Raw genomic sequence first — 22,573 nt, 5'->3', positions numbered from 1 at the left:
TGTCTGAAAGCATATTCTCAATAACTCGCGTCAGATTTCCAGGAAGTGGCAGTTGGCGAAGTTGATTGATAATTATCTCATGGCGCAGCGAATCGAAGGCTCCACGAATATCTATCGTGACTATCGCCGTCTGATAGCCTTGTTGATGCATACTGACAATTACTTGCAACAGTGAATCTATAGCTTTCTCAGCTGACCCTCCAGCACGAAATCCAAATTGTAGAGGACTTAGCCAGTTCATGCACTCCAATTGATACATAAGTCTTTGCACTATAACTTTCTCGTAGACCTTACCTAGAGTGGGTAGTAGGCAAATCGGACGATATGACCGTAGCAATTGTGGGTCTTTATCTTTCTTAAGGAATAGCAGGAGCTTCCCCTTTTTAAAATGTTTAGGAAAGAGAGATAATTCCAGGAACCTGTTGAGAATTTCAGTAAACGATTCGGCATTGGCTTCGAATAATGTCTTCAGTATGGGAACACTAATATTATCAAAGCCAGGTGCTTTTCTATTCTTCAATCTTGTGACAATACTCCTGATCTCTTCCACTGTAATTTGCTCGTCATCTGGGATACCAGTTCTAATTGGTTTTACCAAGGATATTGTGTCCGTAGGATCTGGGTAAATCGTATCGAGTTGCTGCTCCGCCGCTTCCAAGATTGTGGAATTGTGACTCCCGCTTTGCATCATCAAAACTTGAGGCGGTACTCTCTTGCTTTTGAAAACAGAACGGTATGCGATCCCATAAGGATTATTTTCAGCAGCGCAAAAATTTGTTCAGCAGTCGTTCCTAGTTTTCTTAACCTTCTTTAGATATTCTGCTCTAGCCTTTTTGTAAATCGTATGGGTCTCACCCTTGAACTTACCTTTAGCCTTGAGAAATTTTCTCTCCAAGGCTCGAACCCTCTTTCTATGAATGGCTAAGTCCTGTGTCCACCAGTTGGGAAGTTTTTCGTTATGTTTTTGAGCACGTCCCAGTATATTTACGCAAGCAGACTGCAACACTTCCATAAAGGTGTCCACAGTTGCATTGAGGTCTTCTTCCGTGTGTGTCATACGCAGCTGATGTGCAAAATCGGTTAACATTGGCCTGGTGTGTGTCTTGAGCCTGATTAATCTCCGTGTGGTCGTCCTATAACGCCATTGCAGTTGAGATTGGCATTCTATATGCAGGTCCAAATGAATATACCGATGCGAGCTGTGCGAATCCTCGTTTTCTACTGACCAGGCTGTGTGAGCAAATAATTCTTCAGACGAGGTAAACGTGAGATCCGGCCATCCTTTCGTACCAAAAAGTTCGTAAGTAGGTTTTGTTTGGCCAGCGTTAAATAGGTACATGCCGTGACCGCTGAGAAATTCTTGTAATTTCCAGCCTCTGGCGTCTGTAGTTTTGTAGCCCCACAATGACGAATGACAGTTAATATCGGTAGCAAACATCTTCTCTTTAGCAGTAGATGATAGATGTATTTCTTCTAGTTCTTGTAGTACCCCGTCTAAACCCTCGTAGGGAGAAGCATAGGCACTCACCAAGATTATTTCTCTCTGTCGAAGGCTAAGCTGTATGGCAACAAGTTGTTTACCTATACGATAAGTTGCTGGATGCACCCGCGAAGAAGAAGCTATAATTGCACTTTTAGAATCTTGTGAACTCCATATAGTCCATTGTTGTGGCCAGCCACGGAGAGCACCGCGATTAACCCACGGCTCCTGCACCAACAGTAGATCAATCTTGTGTTCTATTGCATAGGTCACCAAATGAAAAGTACAGTTCCTAGATCTGTCCATGTTAATCTGAATTAGACGCAAGGGCGCCTCCCCTTCTAATAGGTTTACGTCAATTTGAGCACTCATCTCTTCTTGGTCTAGTGTATCAAGCTGCGACCCCGTGCAAGTAAATGGCTTGTACATTCTTTGCCGGCTGTTCTATGATCTGTTCTCAGTTGTGAACCGTGGGTCAAGTTCATCAGAGTGCAGTCTATACACCTATTTTTTGCTTTGTTTATTTCTCTCGATGACTGGGTATGTGTTCTTCCAAATCTTGAATAACAGCCTGACGTCTTTCTTGCATTATCGCGTCTGCCTTCGCCATCATCACACCTAGCCGTCCCCAGTATGTGATTCCTGTTGATATCTATACTTCCCTTGCATGTGGGATAATCCCCCCTTGCTATTTCCTTGGGAACAGTCCATTTCGCATGTGTATGACGACTCTGTGATGACCATCTTCCTCTCTCTGAGAGTTCGTAGCCTGATCTAATCCCAGCTCTTCCGTCACTATGCCTCTGGAAGCGATTGTCTTGCACTGCTGGTATGTTACACCACCATTGTTTATTTGATCCATTGAAGGATGGCACTTCTCTGTTGTTTCTTCTACCGCCAAATGGTCTTTTTGCCTGAATCCTGACATGCTTGTAGTTTTTCCCTCCATCATATTGATGCTGACGTTCACTTTTCTGCTTGTAATCGTCTTGCCAATCAATGTTCGTCCGTGTTGGCTGTAGTGACCTGCGATGTGGTTGTCTACCGCTCCTATCCTCCGATTTTTCTCTATTCGAGAGTACCATACATCCTTTCGAGTGATGTTTGTAGATTCATTTATGGAATTTTGTGGTCTGTTAGAACCACTCATCACTTAATAACCATATCTCTTCTTTTTTAAGGGCTTATCACCTACCACCTGTGACCACGATTGCTGAGTACCTTGCAGTTCTTGGTCATTACGATTGTAATTTGCCTTGTCATTTTCTACCTTATGTTTTAGCCTTATCGAGGTGTCACTGGACTTTGTTAACGGAGGCCACGTGTCGAGAGTTGTAAAATCCGTCAGCTTTATTGAGATATAACCATTGTCTTTTTTACTACTGCTGTCTTCCGATGTTGATGGATGCCGTTTATTTTTTCTGCATACCTTCTTCCAGTTTTCACCTTCCAGGTTACTATGAGCTGACTGCAAAACGTCTTGTTGCTTTTGCTGATCTTCGTTCCAACTGTCCTCCTCATAGAATGATAGATTTGAAATTTGTGATGATCTTATTGCAGAAATGTTTAAATTAGCATGGCCATCCGGCAATATCACAGAGTGTGCGTTTTCATCCTCACATAGGTTATAACTAGTGATTTCAGAGGACTGTCCATCTTTAGGGTTGTCCATGTTGTTTTTATTCTGGAGATTATTCTCAGTTAACGTTTGTCCATCGACTTCGCATGCTTGCCCCATCGTGGAACGTTCATACCAATCCAGCCGCTCATTTTCATCATTTCCGGTTGTGAGGGTGCACTTGTGATTTCCAAGTTGAGTAGCTGTTTTCTGTAGGTTTGGCGACCGATCTTCCACTCGAGATTCTACTTCAGCTGCAACGTCACTTCCTTCGTCAGTGGGTAGTTCAGAAAAGTCTAATAGAGATTTACGACCCGATGAAACTATTGGGTTGAAACATATCTTCCGATTCTTTTTGCTCATGTTGACATTTACCGAATTTTGTCTATCCACTGGAGCCTGGAATTTCTTCCTAGATGTCTGAACCTTTGCTATATCCGTTTTTTCCGTTTGTGATCCCCTGTTGACGTAGGTTCTCTTTGTTTCGTTCCGCACCTCGGTTACCTCTCGGTCGGTTGTAGTTTGTGTATCCACTGTAGAAGTTGTAATTAGCGAAGCTTCTCGTGAGCTGTGCTTGTGGCAGTCTATAGATGACACTCCTTCATCACATTTTGTCAAGCCTTTACCAATCAACGCTTGGCAAGAACGTAGTTGTTTAAATGCTAATGGCTTCGCTATTTCTTCAAGAAGCAGCTGGAGTTGTTGTAGAACTATTTCTTGTTCATCAAGAGGAACTCTGTAGCGATTCCTCCCTCGTACACTCTTGTGTGTCACGCTAATTAACGCCCATAAGTCTCTTATGTCATCGATTGTTCTTGTTAGAAGACCTTGTAGTTTCTTTCTTTCACTTATCGGGATTCGACTACGTGATTTGGCGTTACCGTTTTTCTTCGTATCTGTCAGCATTGTCCATATAGTCTTAGCAGCCTCATACGCGTAGGGTCCACCTTGTTGTTCACTACCGGTTTCCCCTTGTTCTGCGCCTGACACAGAAGATGGTTGCTTCATTACTTCATTCCCTGCTTCAGTACCATCTAAAATCAGATATCCCTTTGATCTTGAATCTGTAGATCTTAATACGGAAAGGAATTCCTCTTTCTCTGCACTGGGCTGGGCTAAATCCATGGTTCGGAGAAAGTTCCTCTTCAGTATGGTCTTGTACAGTGACGCTGAATTTTTGATGTCCTTCTTTGAAAGCGATGTCTGTTGGGGGGGAAAATTTAATTGAGATTGCAGTGATAGATCCAGAGCCTCCATCAAGATCGCTCTAGCCCTGAACCCATCATCTCTTTTTTCGTTCGTTGAGTCAACATTCCTTTTTAGTTGACCATCACTCAGCACACGACGCAACCGGCTGAATTTCATTGCAGAGTTGCGTTATCACTCCGGCTTTACCAAGGATTGCTCTGTTTCTTAAACAATTGTCTCTTCATACAAAAGATAAGATTTTAAAATAATATTATTAAATCTGGAATCAAATCGAAATCACAAAATTTATCTATTCTCCCGAAAATTACAATCGATGGACCAGACAGCATGCTAGAGTTACTTGGTGCGAGAATCGTGATTATCAACATACGGTCACCGCCATCTTGCCACGCATTCGAACGATTCAGCTGCTGGGCGAAGTCTTCTTAACTTCGGTTCTACTCGCCCGATTTAGACGAAATAAAGACTGGGGCAATCTTTATGACATACTGGACCCTCGGTGATATCAATAAAATTAAAACAACTCAATATATTCGGTGATATCAATAAAATTAAAACAACTGCTCTTTCCCAAATGTCCACCGTTTTTCGAATTCGAATATCTCTGTGAATATTGGACATAGAATTGGACAAATCATTGGACATGATTTTTTTGGCATCAGGAGAGACAGGGCAACAACTTTCTAATTGGAAGTTGGGTGGGAACCATATAAAAATTTAGCTTTTTTTTATTTTGTTACACGGCTTATGCACCGTGCGCCATCAAGAGCACTCGTGGATCTTCTCTGCAGGCTCGCATTCACGCCCTGAAGTTGGAAAACCACAGGAAACCAAATTCATTCGACCACCACTGTGCCATGAACAAGGTTCAAACCTACATCCTCACTATGGTCTCTACAGCAGAACACAGCAGGTTACGGGTTTTCCTCGGTATTGAGCTTATGAAGAATTATTTTTTATTAGTAGGGCCATCTATTAGCACATTTAAGTAAAAATTTATTTGTTTAATGAATTATACATCATCATGTATTTTTTCCCCCCTTCAGATTTTTCACATTTAGGCCAGCAAAACACTTTTTCTGATCTTTTGAGTAGAAAAATTTTAGTTTTAATAATTTTATGCATTGAAACAGTATTTTAATACGTATTTAATTTAATTACTTTCTTTAAAATTCACCAATAAGTTTACTGAACAACTGGAGTAAAATCTTTGACAAGATTGTTGCAAATAGACTTACACAATTCATCAATGAAAATGATTTAATTAGGCCCGAACAACACGGGTTTCGACCTGAGCACTCTTGTGTAACACAGCTAGTTAGAGTCTCAGAGTTCATAAATGAAGCTATTAACAATTTTGATTTTGTGGCTGCATCATTCTTAGACATAGCAAAAGCATTCGACCGTTGTGATTATGCTACATTGCTTTCCAAACTCATTGACTTAAATATGCCTCCGCATATGGTCATATTCTTCTATCACTATCTTTTAGGTCGAACTTTTCAAGTAAAAATTCAAAATACATTTTCTTCAATAAAACAAATTCATGCCTCTGTGCCTCAGGGCAGTGTGTTGGGGCCACAACTGTTCCTGCTATACATTAATGACATACCTTGTCCCCAAAATGGCATAATATCTTTATTTGCAGACGACTGTGCAGTTTTGTGCAGTAGCAGGGATGCAAATCAGGCCTTCAACAATTTACAAGAAACCATGGATGAAATAGAATCGTATCACATTTCCACAGGCAAAACTTGAATAAAATCATTCTCTTCAAATCTATAATAAGACCTACATTACTCTATGCTTCGCCAGCTTGGGCGCAAGCTTGTAAAACGAACATCAAAAAATTACAGACGACTCCGAATAAAATACTTAGAAAATTTGTTGGAGCCCCTTGGTTTGTTCGTGGAATTAATATCAGACAAGACTTGGATATAACTCACATCTTCACATATATAAAGAAGTTAAACAACGATCAATTTGATCGAATGTTTAATTCTCAATTTGAGCATTTGAAGGAAATAGTTGACTATGATGCTGACTGCTTGAGGAAATATAGGAGGCCCAAACAAATTGGGCACCGTAAGGTGTAATTTCTATAAGGTCTGGACCCTAACAATTTCTTACATATTCATGGTATCTAAATAACTGTGTGCGCCTGTAACAAATATAACGTATTATCCGTAAGTAACCCCCCCCCCCTCAAATATTAAACATTTAACTGAAAAAACAACTAGTATTCAACAAATTGATTTAATTAGATTAATTATCACCCACAGTTGAAGCAATAAGCATATTTACTAAAGCAAACTTCTATCAAGACTTAACGGGATGTTACCGTAATACGTAACCACAAAGCTCAGTAAGCAAAGTTTCGCAATGTTTCGATGCCTTAAAACACAGGTTATGACAGCGGCTAAGTTGTGTAGAGTGCCAGATAAATATTAACTATTACTCTTGACCTACATCTCCTTCATCTTTGGGATAACTATAATGGCGTGATCACTATCACATAGGTTATGATGAAAGTGGGCAGGGGGGAAATAAAAACGGGATAGTTATGAGAGATTTGGGCACATCATTTTTAATCATGAAGGCTCACTCTGGCGGCTAGGCTTGAAACTACCTCTCTATTTTATTTATAGTGGTGATGGCATCACTGAAATTTGAGTATGTATCCAAATCGCCCAAGTTTATGGTAATTGATCTTTTGCCAAGTGTTTAATAGCATTTGAGGGGTGCTACGATCACGTGACCAAGGTTTTGGGAAATGGCCAAAACGTCGACAGGTTTGGGGGCAACTTGTTGACTTGGATAGAATTGTGATTGTGAGATAGGTCACAGCGGATTATATTGAACGGGGAAACTTTCTGATTGGATAGGCGTCACAAGTTATTTCCTCGAGGAAGTGTCCTTGAGCCTCCCAATACCTTTTTCACTTTTTATCGATAAATTCGATGAGGGTATCGATGGGATTGCTAGCAAATTCATGGCGTTAAGCTAAATGGGGTTGTCGATATTCAAAGCGATAGGGAGTTGCTCCAGACAAATGAAACAGGATTGCAGCATGGGCTAATGAATGAAGTATGATGTTTAGCTTTGACAAGTGAATGGTCGCTCATTTGGGTCCGAACAACCCAGGTTTCACTTAAGAGTTGAATGGTATCAGTATCCTGGATGCAACTAGAGTAACTGATTTGGGAATTCTCATTGACGAGTGACAGGTTTTCTGAACATTCTTCAGTGGTAGTAAAAAAAAATCGAATAGAATGCTTGGTTTCATTCTTATAAAGATCTCTTCACGTTCTCCTCAAATCATTCTTCTGCTTCCTAAGACTTAGTTCGTCCTGGACTGGAGTATGCTGTAAGATTTTGGAGACCATATACCTCACAGAGACATAGACTTGGTTGGAGAGCGCAGAGAAGAGCTACGCGTGCTCTTGTTAGCACACAAGGCTTGACATATGAAGAAAAACTTGATTTCTTGAATATGTTCACATTAGAGGAACGCAGGTGTCGGAGGGTGGGGGGAAATATGATCGAAGTGTTCAAAATTTTCAACGGGATATATAGTATGGACGAGTTATTAATACACAGACAATCAACTGCTTCTGCAAGAGACACCAGTATCGATTTTTAAGGGACAATTGTAGGTTGCGGTGTCGCAGGGAGTTTTTCTGTTATAGGGTTGTCAATGAATGGAATAGCTTACCTCAGGGGGGTCGTGAATTCTAACACAATTTACATGTTCAGAAAAAAGTACAGTAGACATTCTGGGAAAAATCGAGAGACTATCCATACTTCGATATGACGACCATAATTATTTTTATGGGCAATGCAAGTTGACCCCTTCACGAAGTGGCCAAATTCAGGCTTTCGCTGGCCCCTATATATCGATCCTTATACATTCCTATATTGATCCCTATAAACCACGTTGGCGTATTTTTTGCGACTATTATGACCATTTGTAATTAGCCATAGCAAACCGTAATTTTTATGGTAAGCTTTGACAACTCTATCGACCAAAGGAATCTGAATATCAATATCTTAGTGATACATATATACGGATGTATAAAAGTGCATATGTATGTATATGTATCGTGTGTGTGTGTCTGTGCGCGCAGAGATACGCTGTTTCAAATCACATGGGACGCTCCGCATTCGATATAGTTCATATACGGTGTTTAACATTCATCACTGATTTAAATCTAGCTAGCCTGTAAGCACACACCCAGCCTCACGTTATTGTATTCACGTGCTGATTGACAGTCAGCGCAAAACTGTTGTGAAAAGTATCTCGTAGCACCTGCAGACAAGGCACATGCGCAATTTCGGTAGAAAACCTGGATAAGAAAACTCATAGCAACACCCCTGGCTCATCACACTATTTTTATAACACTATCCTCTCTCAGTTATTATCTATTACTCTATCCCTTTCAGACCCTGGCGCTACTATGGTTGGTTTTTCTCACTGTAGAACGTTTTCTTTTTATCTCAGGGAGTCAAGCCTGACTTAAAAGATTGTGTAAGTTTTGAGTTAAAAATATGGTGAATATAATCTTTGAATGTTTTCATCAGAGGGCAGCACTTAAAGTTAAACTTTCAGAGAGATTTTTAAGGTGGCATCCAGGAGAAGGTGCCTCCGGGAAAATGTGATTTATTACTTAAAATTTAGCAATAAAGTTCTGTAAAAAAATTGTATGACAAGATGAATATATATCTTCACATACAATTGCCGCATCATCTTGGGTGAGAAAAAAAGTGAATGCAATAAGTTATTCTTCACCAAAAAAAAATCGAAAATTTGAAGAAGAAAAATAAAGATTTGCTCACATTTGTGTTTTTAATACATTTTTTCAATCGTCAAAAATGCAAAAACATTTTGAAAATTCCAAGAAATGCATGTTCTGGTCTGAGAAGTTTGATATACTTTCAGCCCGAACACCCTGTATTTTATTTGAGCATACCTAAAGTACATGTTACGGTAAATGTGATAAATTTGGTTATTATGCATACTCAGAGAATTTTGGTTAATTTTATAAATTTCCCTAAATTAATCACTTTTACCGGCGATTCTGCATAGTACCCAAACGTTGTTGGTAAATTTGATAAATTTCATTAAATTAATTACTTTAACCCATGATTACGCATAATACTCAAGCGTCGCGTCGTTGGTAAACATGACATAAATCGTACAACTGTTATCTTTAAATCGGGGTCCGACTATATTCATATCACACACACACATTACTTTACCGCACACCAACTCCGGTCATATATCGTCACGAGGCAATTTTCAACCAGTGGAGTTTGGTGGGAAATGAAGGCGTCATCTATCGGTGACTGCCTCAGACTCGGTAGGTAAAGAACTTGTTTCTGACGTTCTTTGCCCGGATTCGAATCCGTGGACCTTGACAGTAACGTTCATAATCGAAGACGAGCATTTTACCCCTGCATCACTCAGGTGCCATATCACCCATACTAGACTCATTTGGAATTTTTATTTCATATTCATCAAATTCAACAATTACACTAGAGCAGGGGTGGCCAACAACTGGCCCACGGACCGTGAAGTGATATTCAAGGTGCCCGCGACAAGGTAAAAGTTCCGTGAAAAAATTAAATTTGTGATCATTATTTGAACTATCGGGTTCCCACAGCAGATTTCTTGATTAAGAAACTGCTTACAAACTTCTTATTTCTAGTGACAAAATTCATTTAATAACTAACTAATTAAGTCAATTAATAATGGAGAGGCTTACACACCGAAGTTGCAACACTGATGAGGTCCGCGACGTTATAGCTGACCACCCCTGCACTAGAGTATTATGCATAATCGCAGATAAAGGCTATACGTTTCAAGTATTTCTCAAATTTACCAACGACACTTGGTTGGCATGCATAACTGCCGGTAAAAGTGACGAATTTATCGAACTTGCCAAGATGATTGTTAAAGTATGCATAATAGCAGGTTATTAAGCATTTTACCCGATTTATCACGTTTACCGTAACATACGTACCTCGTAACAGGATCCATTATTCCCGAAAAAGACTGATCCCACTGATCCAGAAAACAAAAGACATTGTCTCCATCAAAAAAGAAAATTTATTTCATCCCTTCTAATACAAGAAAGGTATAATAACTATGAAATATATATATATTATAATATTTATATTATATGTATATATGTATACTAAATGTCAAATAATTACATCTAGATATTAAAGTAAACGTGAAAAAACAAAAAGAAAACAAAAGAGAAATCTTATCGCCCATAAATGAGTTACATAAAAAAAAATGCCACATGAATTGCGTGTTTATCGAACACTTATAAGTTCCTCATCGATGCCAATTAATAATAATGAAACTGATTGACCAATCAGAGTGTCCTATAAATAACTATTGGATTTGTGAAAATATTTATCGGTGGGATTTGAGATCAAGTTGATGCCTTGATCGTATTAAATTAATTCATAATTACTCGATTGATGGGTTAAGACATAATATTTGAATGCAAACTGTTTTACAGAATTTATTGTGGATTTTGCATCAACTTTTTTATTTGATATATTTGGATTCCGTATTTTCCCTGCGCATAATCTGCGGATTGAAAATTTATGAATTCGTTAATGCGGATTATATATGATCTTACGAATTATGTGTACTTTTTTTTTTGTTCTGGGAGTTTTGAATCGTATTAATATTTTCAAAATTAATTTTCAAAAAATATTCTGTTCTGGAGATTTATAGATGGCGTACAGATTTTTGAGTACAAAAATCATATTTCTTTTTTCTACTAAACCGAATCACTAATCCCTTTCACTTCTTTAAAATATCATTGTTCATGAGTGAATTTTCACACGTGGAACGTACGCCGTTGCGAACTACAGTGTCTTATAAATTTGTAAATGGTTCAAATATTCATAAAGATTGAAAGAGTTTTTATATTTGAATGTGGTTACTGGTTTCTTATACATAAGGTTTTCGTTGTGATATTGGCATTGGTGAATAGAGTAGTATTGGTGAAGTAGTTTTACCTTGGCCACACAAATCACCAGCTGAAGATTTACGAACGTTTCAGACACAGAATTGATTGAAGATAGGTTCAGGACCTATTCAGAATTTCAGATTTCTTAAGGCTTCAGTGCTGATTATGGCCAATGATCAGTTTGAGAATCATCCACAAGAGAAAGTTGACATTGGCAAGGTGGACGTTTTTTTGCTATAATCCACGGCGGCGTATGATCCGCATGCGAAAATTTCATTTATCTAATAATCTTCAAGAGTGAAAGGCGTTGTCAGGTTTTTGTAGAAAAAAATGTCTGTGAAGAGACAAAAAGATGTGTGTGGGGAAAAAAGTTCTACTTACATCGATAACCATGCATAATGCTTGGGAAAATCACACTGGATAACAATCAAATTGCGTCCGACATGAAAATATACAATTCCCAATATTTTTGACCTGTTGAATACGAATATCACCATGAAATAGTTTCGTTGGCTCTAGTTTTGAAGATGATACCATGCTAACATTTAAAAAGGGCTTTACGAGTGTTATTGTATGGTGGAAAAGTGGTAAGGACGATAGACAATCTTACTAGCGAACATGGTCAACTTCGATGCTAGATGGCTACCGTTGGACAATTGTAAGAGATGCATAATGTGTCCAGTACAAGAGTAATGCAAAACTAAGAACGTGTCAGACGCCAATAAATGAGCTATTGTGTTGTAATACATTTGCTTTTCGATGTATTTTGTTTGGTGTTTCTGTGTATTTTGTTTGGTGTTTCTGTGTATTTTGTTTGGTGTTTCTGTGTATTTTGTTTGGTGTTTCTGTGTATTAGTGTTGTGTTTTTGTTTACGAATATTGTTCCTCTATATATTGGTGAAGTGTCTGTGCATTTTTGTATTGCTCATTCTGTATATTAATTTTGTTTTTTTTTCATACTTGTGTTGTGTTTCAATGTGTAGTATTTTGTTATTACATGTGAATTAAATGGTTATTTCAAAGAAAACTATAGCCAATCCAGCTTTTTGGTTAAACTCGTGTTCAATGCAGCGTATTGCACGAAAAGTGACAATTTTTGTTCGGTCGCAGAAACTTTTCCAAAATTTGTTGTCCAGTGTAATTTTTCAAAAATTTAATATTCAAATTATTTATTTCTAATCCACTCTCCTAAAAAAAAACTGCAGAAAGAAAATACAGTGACATGTAAGCTGGACAAAAAATTCCGATTTTTTTTTTTAACGCATCACCCGCGGATTATACGCAAGAAAATACAGAATACATTAATTCTGTCGTCTTAATATTATATCTGCCAAAACAGATACTGTAGGAAGTCACCATATATGGAATTTTCCCATCAACTACTTTCCCACAAAGTTTTACACGAGTTAAATGTGATAAAATTTCATTAACGATTGCGTATTCAACCGAATATAATGATTGACAAAAATCCTATTTCTGCACTTACTTGTTATTAATATTATCATCATGAATTTGAAAATATTCGAAAAATATTCTTAAATAGAATAAGGAAGTTTGTTATGGTTGTTCATATCTATTAACGACTTGTTTGAATATTTTTACTGGTAAATTGGCAAAAAAAAAACGGCGATGACTCAAGGCGTTCAACTCACATTTAAAGCATGATAGCATCTCAATAGAAAAAACAACAACAATAATCATAATAATAATTCAGGAGAAAAGTTCATACGAAACGATCGAGTCCGATTTACAGCGATTCTCGAGTCCAAGCTCTGTTTGTGATTGATTAATTAATTGGTTTCAGTCTCGACTAGACACAGACGCAGGCTGAAGAGGTTTCCCCCCTGCACGGTATCGAAATGAATTCACGCACTTTCTCTCTCTCTCTCTATAAAGTATACATATATTACAATTAGATAAAATAGTTTTTATGTAATTTTTTTTCTGCATTTTTCACCGGAGTAAGTATAATATATTCTTTGTATACTCTGTGTATATAATGGCAAGACCATTCTTTCCGATTCGAAGTACAAGAAACGTCGATGGGGGTTGCGTTTATTTGGCACCGGTCCATCATTGGATAGATTGGACTTCTGCTGACTTTGTTGTTCGTGGTGAAGATTCGTTAGGTGGGTGATCGGTTGGTTCTGTGGTGTCTCTGGCACGTGGTTCCTCTTTTCTGTCTGTCTCTCTCCGGCACGTGCGTGGTTAGGATTCAAGAAGTCGGGAAACTCCTGCAATTATATTGAAATATTGAAATTTTTTCACGGGTGTACCTTAATATTTACATAAACATTACACTATATTTACAAGAATAAAGTGATAAACAGGGTGTCCTGTAAGTGCTATTGCGGTCTTTATTTCACCAACCATCGATCGTAGAGATATGATTCCAATTTAAAAAAAAATTTCAACAGGCGTTCACAAATCACCCTATACCAGTTTTGAGACTGCGTGTAACAAAATAAACGTTCTAATTGGAAGTGTCCTTCAACTTCCAATTAGAAAGTTTTGGCCCTGTTTTTTCTGATCCCAACAAAAAAGTCCCATGTTTGTAATTGCAATATTCACTGAGATATTTTAATTCGAAAACGGAGAAAAATTGGGAAATAACGGAAAAAAACTAACGGACGACGCTCCTTTACATCATTTATGCTGTCCATTTCCAACTATTCGATTTTTGAATTCGAATATCTTAGCAAGTATTGCACTTAAAAGCTTGAAATTTTTCTGCTGAGCCCAGGCGAGACAGGGCATCATTTTCTAATTGGAAATTAGAGCACAGGGGGATCGTATAAAAATTTATATTTTTTTATTGTGTTACACAGTATTTTCACTCTCAGAGGGAACTGGTACAGGGCAATTTTTGAACACATTTTCAGCATTTTTTAAATTAAAATTATACATCTGAGATGGACGGATGATGAGATAAAGGCCTCAAAAATTAGCACTTACAGGACACCCTGTATACTATAATATTACAGTATTCTTGAACCTTTTTGATACCTGCAGACCAGTGAAATTTAAGCGGAAAAATTCAGCGGAATGTCACACAAATGGGAGAAATAGTTTGTGTACCGATGGGGGAAAAAAAACAAGTTTCCCCGGTTTGAACCTGGGACCGTAACAGTAACCTTCACGGTGGTAAAAGACACCTGCCGCATTCAATGAAAGCAAAACTATATTTCTAATTCTGGATGTGAAACTGCTTGTTGTTTTGAAACCAGTCTGTAGTATCCACATAAGACTTTTTTCTCATGATATGCATTTCGTGCGCCATAATGCCGGTTACTGTAGTATGTTTGTCGAAGAATTCCAGCAATTATATTTTTTTTGTTGTGTCGAATATAATTATTGTTGAAATTAACGGACAACAGAATAATTTGCGCTGACAACCAACAGGATTGTGCAATTTTTTACATTTTCCATAGATGTCTAGTGCAGTTGTTCTCAACATTAGGAAGCCTGCGGCCCGGTTGATTTCTTTTTTTGTGAGTGGAAGGCACGGTCATAACACACGAGTAATGGAAAATAAATAAGGAAAAATGAAACAGTGAATCAATCACTGCCCGGTTTTACTGACGGCAGGGCCCAGTAGTTGAGAATCACTGTTCTGGTGAAATAAACTATCTACATCTTACAATTCATTTCCAACCTTTTTATACTCTCTGGCCGATGAAATAAATGATCAAATCAATTTCGCGAACCGGTGCAAATGATATTGTTTGCAAACCGACACGGGGGGAAAGCTAAATTGAAGAAAACGTCCCAAACACATTCTTACGGCTAAGGCCGGCATTACATAGTATAAAAGTTTTATAAAAGTTATTTTATAACACTTAAAAAATGCCACCAATAAGTGTATCGTTTACATTCGAGTGAATTAATCCAATAGGCTTATTGGTTGTTTTTTTTTCAAACGTTGTAAAAGACCTTTTATCAAAGTTTTATAGTGTACTGCCAGCCTAAAGCAGAAATGAAAATTAACAGTCCATATAGGGTCGTGAAGAATGCCTACAACGTTACAATTATTCATTCATTACACTTCACTCACTATAAGTTTAAGAAAGACACATAGCTTAAAATAATGATTGCAGATGGCAGCACTACACATAACAAACATTACACGGAAACAAATTTCACAGAAGGTTCACTATACACACACACATTCCAACATGTACCCAATTAGAAGTTCTGCAGAGGAATATGGAGGAGGTACGTGTCTGGTTCAGTAGTAGTAGTCCGTATAGGGTGATTGAAGTTGTTTGTCCAAAGGACTGACTAACTCTGCAATTGTTTACTTTGAAAGTACACATACAGTGTGTATACTTCGAATTACAAAAAGTATTGAAATAACATGCGGTTTCTTAAAATGTCGTAATTTCTTTGAGGGGCTATATAGACCAAAAAATAAAGAAATTAACTTTTCATACAGTCCCCGTGTGCTAAAAACTAAAAAAAATGTGCTAAAGATTAGAAAATTGTGTGCCCTGTTTCTCCTGAAAAGCCAACAAAAAAAAATTCCCATTTCTTCACGCAATATTCTGCGAGATATTTGAATTCCAAAAGCGGGGAAAAGTTGAGAAAGAAAGAACGGCATAAAATAACGAACAACGCTTCTTTCCCTCATCTGTGTGTGCTGTTCTATCTCAACATTTCTCGTTAGATATCTCGTGAATACCGCTTAAAGACTTAATGAGGGAGAATGTTGCGAACGAATTCTTATGATGGACAAATAGAATACGCAAATGGTCTTGTTTCAAAACTGCAAAAACGCAATAATTTCGTGAGAAAAATATTTCTTTTTTTTTTATAAATTTTCTCGGAAGCAAATTATGGAGTAGAAAACTGTCAAAAAATGACCCGACCAAAACCATTTAACTCTTGAAAATAGCCTCAAAGCTGAACGTGAAACGCTTATCTACCTTTTAAGAGGACCCATGGCCCCGTCTATCTGTATATGTCTAAGGATGTCCAAGATAACCTCTTCCCTCCTCAAAATTATTTGGTAGCAAAAAAACAAAAGTGAACGAATTTTTCGGAGATCCCGTGGAACTTGGTGCCTTCAAAAAGTTTCGGTTTACTCCTCTTACCATCACGAGATTTGTGCTCTGTCTCCTCCTTCTTAATAAGAAAACGCTACACGGCGGATACATCCTAGATTTAAACGGCGACACAAATAAGAAATAAATTGACTGCAGAAAATAGAAATAAGAAAGAAAAGCCTCAAAGTCGAGAAGGAATCAACATGGGGTAAAAACAAAGCACCTGCCGAGGAACAATGGGGTCGCAATTCTCGATATTTTTAGAATTAGTAACTAAGACAAAGGAGGAGGCAAAAAAAACTGCAAACAACAACAACAACAAAATGAGTGATTGAAAGCTTTGCTTCTTCTTCAATGAGCCCATTCGGAGGCGGTTAAGATTTGCCACGATGAAAAAAAAAAAAGAAAAAAAGAAGCCTTTACACACAATTGTAGAAGTCGGTGCCGAGGGAAAAAACTGGAAAAAGTTGTTGAAACTAGCACTCAGTAGCTAGTTAACGGTTTTAACGATCACGATCACTTGACGGAATGGGGACGATCCTCCTGAAAGCAGTCATCCTACCAATCACTTTGGAGTGCTGCAACAAATGATGCTATATGAAGCGGGCTAGGTATCACTGTCCGACAGTATGTCAATGGGTTGAAAATGGGCGGATGTTGTTTTTAGGCATCCCCGATACCCTTTGATGCCGAAAGGAAGCGGGAGTCTTCTTCGAAACACCAGAGAGAGACTTATTCTGTATTCTCGAAAGAACCCGCAAAATATGTCTGTAAATCGAATCCACGAAGCTTAATGCTTTAAAAATATATTTTTTTACAAAACAAATACAATCTCAACGGCCACAACAGGCAAATTTCCCAACTACGTGGCTGAAAAAAATATGGGCTTCAAGTATAACTGAAATACTTTAAAGGATCGCTCACACCCCCCACTTTACATCTCAAGGAGGTATCGAAGCATTATAACCACAATACAGCAACCCAATATAAAAAGCATATATCACGAAAGAAAAACTAATCATTAATACTATGTAATACACTGCCCATAAATAGGTTATGGTTATCTGAATAGAGTGAGGGTAACTTCTCGATTTATCCCTTTGTGTTTATCGCACTTCTTTTTAAACGTGTCAATTGTGGTAGAATTCATGACGCCCGTGGGTGAGCTATTTCATTAACATCCCTATTAGAGAACTCCCTGCGACACCACAACCTGGAATTGCTCCTCGATGAACGATATTGTTGTTCCCCCTTGTCGAAGCAATTGACTGTCGGTGTATTAATAAGTCATTATCCATCCTATCCATCCCGTCGAAAAATTTCAACACTTTGATCATATCCGATACCAATGTAAATATATTCAAAAAAAATGAAGTCTCTCTTCATAACTCAAGTCCCGTGCGCCAATAAGGATACGCGTGGCTCTTCTCTGCACCCGTTCAACCATGTCTATGTCCCTCTGTAGGTATGGTCTTCAAATCCTTACGGCATACTCCAGGACGAAGTAAGCCTCAGAAAAGCGGAAGATTGACTTAAGTAGAACTCGAAGAGACTTTAGCGGTAAGTCAATGAACGAGTTAATGATAAAATAATTCAAATCAGACCAGCATCAGAGTTTTGCCCGCACTCCCAGCTCCAAAAGGCTGATAGTGGGAAAACCAGACGGGTCCAGGGAGGCCTATGAATTTAAATCAGTTATGTAGTAGTAGCAGGGCAGCAAAAGCCCTGAGATGCGGTCACCTCTGTTTTAGGTCCAAATAAAATTTTTTCGGCCAAAAGCATATTTATACATAATGTATTTTGAACACCTGCTTAACGATCGCCCTCTGATACGGTTACGGACACCATTTTCAACATTCGTCCCTCGTTTATCCCTGCATGGATGCTAATAGCTGCAATTTTTGTTCAAATTATACTCAGTAGATGGCAGCACAAGTTCAAATATTTGATAAACCTTTTTGGTAATTTTTGAATGAAATGCGGGCTTGTCAATGTAAGGCGACTCTGATGTCAGTTCAGAATGCTTCTATATTCTATAAATGATAATGTGACATTAGAAGATCATGCCAACGGAAACATCCCACGTTATTAAGAAATTAGCAATGTTAGAATCATCTGAAGAAGACGATATGGAAGAAGTAGAGTGTGAGAAACAAGAAAGTGGTGTCAAGAACTATTCAGAGACTTTTGCAGTTCTAGACGGATTAAATAAAATTTTTTTCTGTATGTACAAAACGGAAAGGCATTGGATTTAGTCGTGCAGCTAAAATACCTTTTAAGGAGGTGAAATATTCAGGCAAAGCCAATCAAAAAATCAATTGATCAGTTTTTTTTGAATAGATAGAAATTTAATTTGGAAACATTTTGCATAGTTTTTTTTCTCTTTTTTTTTGTAATTCTAATTGCATGCCTATGCACTAATTATGGGCTTTCATGACTTTAAATGCATCTTTGTCAGAATTTTGTTTATTTTCAAATAAAGAACTATTTCAGTGATTATGAATACTGCATTTTACGGTTTCAACCGGAACCCCTTCTGATATGGTCACTCTTGTTTTACGGACGAATTTTTTTCTCACTGGAGTGACCACAAAAGATGGGTTTTACTGTACACAATAGTAGAGGAGCATTTATGGATTTGCCATCGGTTTCGCTATAAATGATTTTTTTTTCTTTATTTTTTTTTGTCACAGATCTCCTGTTATACTCTTAACTTTCTGGACTACCCATATCCTGAAAATTTACCTCCCACAGCTATAAACTCTTCCTTCTCCTATATAAATATAGTTATGGCCCGTGTAAGAAGTTTTCCTATATTTTTCCCATGAAAACTACGGAGATAGATCAGAAATACGTAGCCTATCACACAAGGTGGCTCTTGATGTTTTGTGTTTCATGAACCGTTTGTGCAAATAAGGATGAAGGCCAATAACTCTTTAACAATAATATTCAGTATAGTAATATCCCAACTTATGTCACACCCACATTTACGTCGTCTCGTCCGAAAAAGGTTTCATTTTTTCCTTTCATTCATTTTAAGACTTTTTACGTCACATTCTTAGAGAAAAATGTTTTTTCGAGAGAGTCACAGAAAAAAAAAGACGAATAGGTCGGAAATAATAAAGAAAATCTGCTAATTCATCTTCCTTCTCTTGGGTCATTGCCATTGAAAAATTTTACCTGGACTTACGTCGTCAGTCTTGGAACGAATTACTAACGCAAACCATGTGGTACCATGTTATCTAATAATCAGAAAACAGAAAGGAGATCCTTTTCTCATTCTGACTCATGAAATCATCGTCCTGAAACTTATTCAAAGACCCCTGCATTAGTAAGGTTTTTCCCCCATGGTTTTATTTAAATGGACCATGGTTTTCCCCCGTAAAGACCGGGAGTTAACAAGGGAGACAATGACACAATGACCAATAAAAAATAAGGTTAGACGAGGGCAACGTCATAGGCAGTTTTCCCTACAAGAAGGTGTTTAAATGTTCAAATAACTTTCCATTCAGGGTGATCGATTGCCAGTCGATAATTACTAATAATGCATTCAAAACGGAGTATAATGATTACATCAAGCGCTTGAGCGACAAAATTTGGGGGCAAACTCATGGCATATTAAGGGAAGAGTAAATAAAATCACAGAATAATCCTTTCCATTCGACCGCCTATCAACTGCTACTTAACCGTACACGCTCCTTGTACACATTCCTCTGTGTAATTTCTAACGATCTGGTACGTGCCGGCATGTGTGTTCTGAGTGTATGTGTGGTCCTAACAAATTTGTGATCGGAACTGCGCGTACGGCCATTTATCTGCGCTTGTATTGTATGAAAATATCGTGTTGTTATATATGTGAAAAACGGTATGGATCGATAATCAGTCTCATTCTTCTTAAATAAAAAGAAATGTACCCACTTTTTTAATTCATCTATCTTCAGTCACCCAAAACAAAACAAATTTTATGAGATAGACTATCAGTTGTATTGCATCCACCATATTGACCAGACATCGTAGCAAATTAATTTTTCTCTCATTTGTACGTAATTTTATTTATTTTATCTATTATATTATATATTATTTTATTTTTTATTTATTTATATATTTCTCTACTTTCAAAAACTTCTACAGGGGAAATCATTTGCTTAGAGATTGAGGATTTTTATTCTGGGCATCAGAGAATAATCAAATCATGAGACGTTCTGATTATTACGCCGAGATAAACTTGAGAAAGAAATGTTTATTGTCTTCACCGGGAATCAAACCCAGGACCTCTTGCCCGGTTTGCAAGAGGTTCGCGGTTCGATTCCCGGTGGAGCCAACAGACTTTTCTTATCAAGTTCACCACCGATATAATATCTAGAAAATCTCTTGATTTGAAAATCATTTGCTTATGTGGATGCTATCAAAAGTCACACAGTAACTTTTTCGACTGCAATTAACTAAATTCTAGAAATGTTGTACGAAATTTTATAAGCATTCCAAAGATGGCCTTAAGTTATAGAGAAAAAAAATGGAGAATGCTTTTAAAAAGAAAAATTTTAATTCATTTTTAACTAATTATTTCACCGTATCTACTTCTGTAGTTAACATGCGGTCATCCGATTCTTACACCATAAGAAATCGCGGTCAAAGCTTCATCTTGGTTTAACACTCTAAATTAAGAGAATGAACCTAAGGGTATACGAAAGATAATTTCGTATCCTGACCTCAAAAGAGATTAAAACTGGACTTCGATAAACTTCCTTATAAAGTCCTTTTAAGAGGACAAGTTTTCTGTGAAAGTTTGATCCGACCAATTAATTACCTTGATTAATAGTTGCATCAAAGGTGTTGGTGCAGAATCAAATATTTCTGATCAAAAGATGGATATTTCGTTCGAATAATAATCACCTGGACATCGGCTTCTAAGACCACCGAGGAAAAATTGCATGTGAATCGCGTCCGATGCGTAAACTCCCAAAACTTTGCTTAACTTTTGCATGTGTCTTCCCAGCTTAATTAGATTGAATACACTGGCAAAACTGACCACACGAATCAGCGGGACGAAGTCTGGTCCAATAAAGTTTTACTAAATACAGTGTTGAAGTTTTTAATTCCTTTCAGTAAGATTTATGTCTAGTTCATTCTATAGAGTCTTGATCTCCATATCTCAGGTACCGGGGGGGTTGGTGTTATCTTATCCACTGGACAAATTAGCCACAGTCACACATCTTAAACCTTTCACTAAACTAACACATAATGTAAAAATGAAACAATGTTATCATGTTCATTTTTTGGTACGTCATTTCAGTTCTAATCAAAGCTTAAAAACAAAAACTATTTTTTTTTTCAAATAATTGACATGGTACTTGAATGTTTCGCCTATGCACTATACATACAGGGTGTCCTGTAAGTGCTAGCATGGCCTTTATCTCATCAACCGTCCTTCGTAGAGATGAGATGAGTAAAATGTTAAAAAATTCTCAGAAGGGTTCAAAAATTACACCGTACCAGTTTTGAGAGTGTGTGGCAAAATACAGTGTGTAACAAAAAAATTGAAATATTCATACAGTCCTCTTGTCTTCTAACTTCCAATTAGAACGTTTTCGCCCTCTCTCTCCTGAGACCAACAACAACAACAAAATTCCATGTTTCTAAGTGCAATATTCACTGAGACATTTTTGAATTCGACAAACGGAGGAAATTTGGGAAAGAACGGCGTTAAATGCGGAAACCCCGTTTTACTCTCATTCATAAATTGTTCTTAAATGAATTTCCTCCGTTTTTCAAATTCGAATATCTCTGTGAATATTTAAACTTGGAAACATGGACTTTTTTTCCATCAGGAGAGACAGGGCAGCAAATTTCTAATTGGAAGTTGGAGCACAGGAGAACAGTATAAAAAAAATTTATTTTGATTATTTATTGATATTGGATTTTTTTATTATGTTACACACTGTATTTTCACTCTCAAAACTGGTACGGGGTAATTTTTGAACCCTTTTGAGCATTTTTTAAACTGGAATCATACCTCTACGACGGACGGTTAATGAGATAAAGGCTGTGTTATCACCTACAGGACATCTTGTATATATACGTTTACAGTAGAAATGAAAAATACCAATTCAAATACAGTCTTCCCCATTTAATCGGATAAAGGATAAGCTGTTAGATTGATTAAATCCTCTAGAACCGAAATTTCCCCTATAGTGTTAAAGTTCCCCGCTCAATGTGATAATTTTTTAAA

The 22,573-nt window shown here is 37.4% G+C and overlaps 3 protein-coding genes across 3 annotated transcripts in view; all 3 read right to left on the bottom strand.

Annotated features, from left to right (window-relative positions):
* The window catches only part of LOC149070555 (uncharacterized), a 55,725-nt gene extending 55,037 nt beyond the window's left edge, over positions 1 to 688 (bottom strand). Inside the window, exon 1 of the mRNA XM_089248882.1 lies at positions 164 to 688. Within this exon, the coding sequence (XP_089105008.1) occupies positions 164 to 688 (525 nt within the window). The remainder of the gene's footprint in view (positions 1 to 163) is intronic.
* A 90-nt stretch (positions 689 to 778) lies between these two features.
* LOC149070554 (uncharacterized) lies at positions 779 to 1,786 on the bottom strand. Its single transcript, XM_089248881.1, has one exon. The coding sequence runs from the start codon at positions 1,784 to 1,786 to the stop codon at positions 779 to 781; it is 1,008 nt and encodes a 335-aa protein (XP_089105007.1).
* A 10,285-nt stretch (positions 1,787 to 12,071) lies between these two features.
* Positions 12,072 to 22,573, bottom strand: part of LOC149070553 (uncharacterized) — a 28,870-nt gene continuing 18,368 nt past the window's right edge. The window contains exon 2 of the mRNA XM_089249030.1: positions 12,072 to 13,533. The gene's annotated coding sequence lies outside the window, so the exon portion shown is untranslated. The remainder of the gene's footprint in view (positions 13,534 to 22,573) is intronic.

The sequence above is a fragment of the Pholcus phalangioides genome, unplaced genomic scaffold (assembly GCF_987345545.1).
Source record: "Pholcus phalangioides strain wild (caught in Gottingen) unplaced genomic scaffold, Ppha-v1.0 ptg000021l_1, whole genome shotgun sequence".
In the NCBI taxonomy this organism is placed as follows: Eukaryota; Metazoa; Arthropoda; class Arachnida; order Araneae; family Pholcidae; genus Pholcus; species Pholcus phalangioides.
Note: the sequence above shows the minus strand (reverse complement) of the source record. Positions and strands in the feature narration are given on the sequence as shown.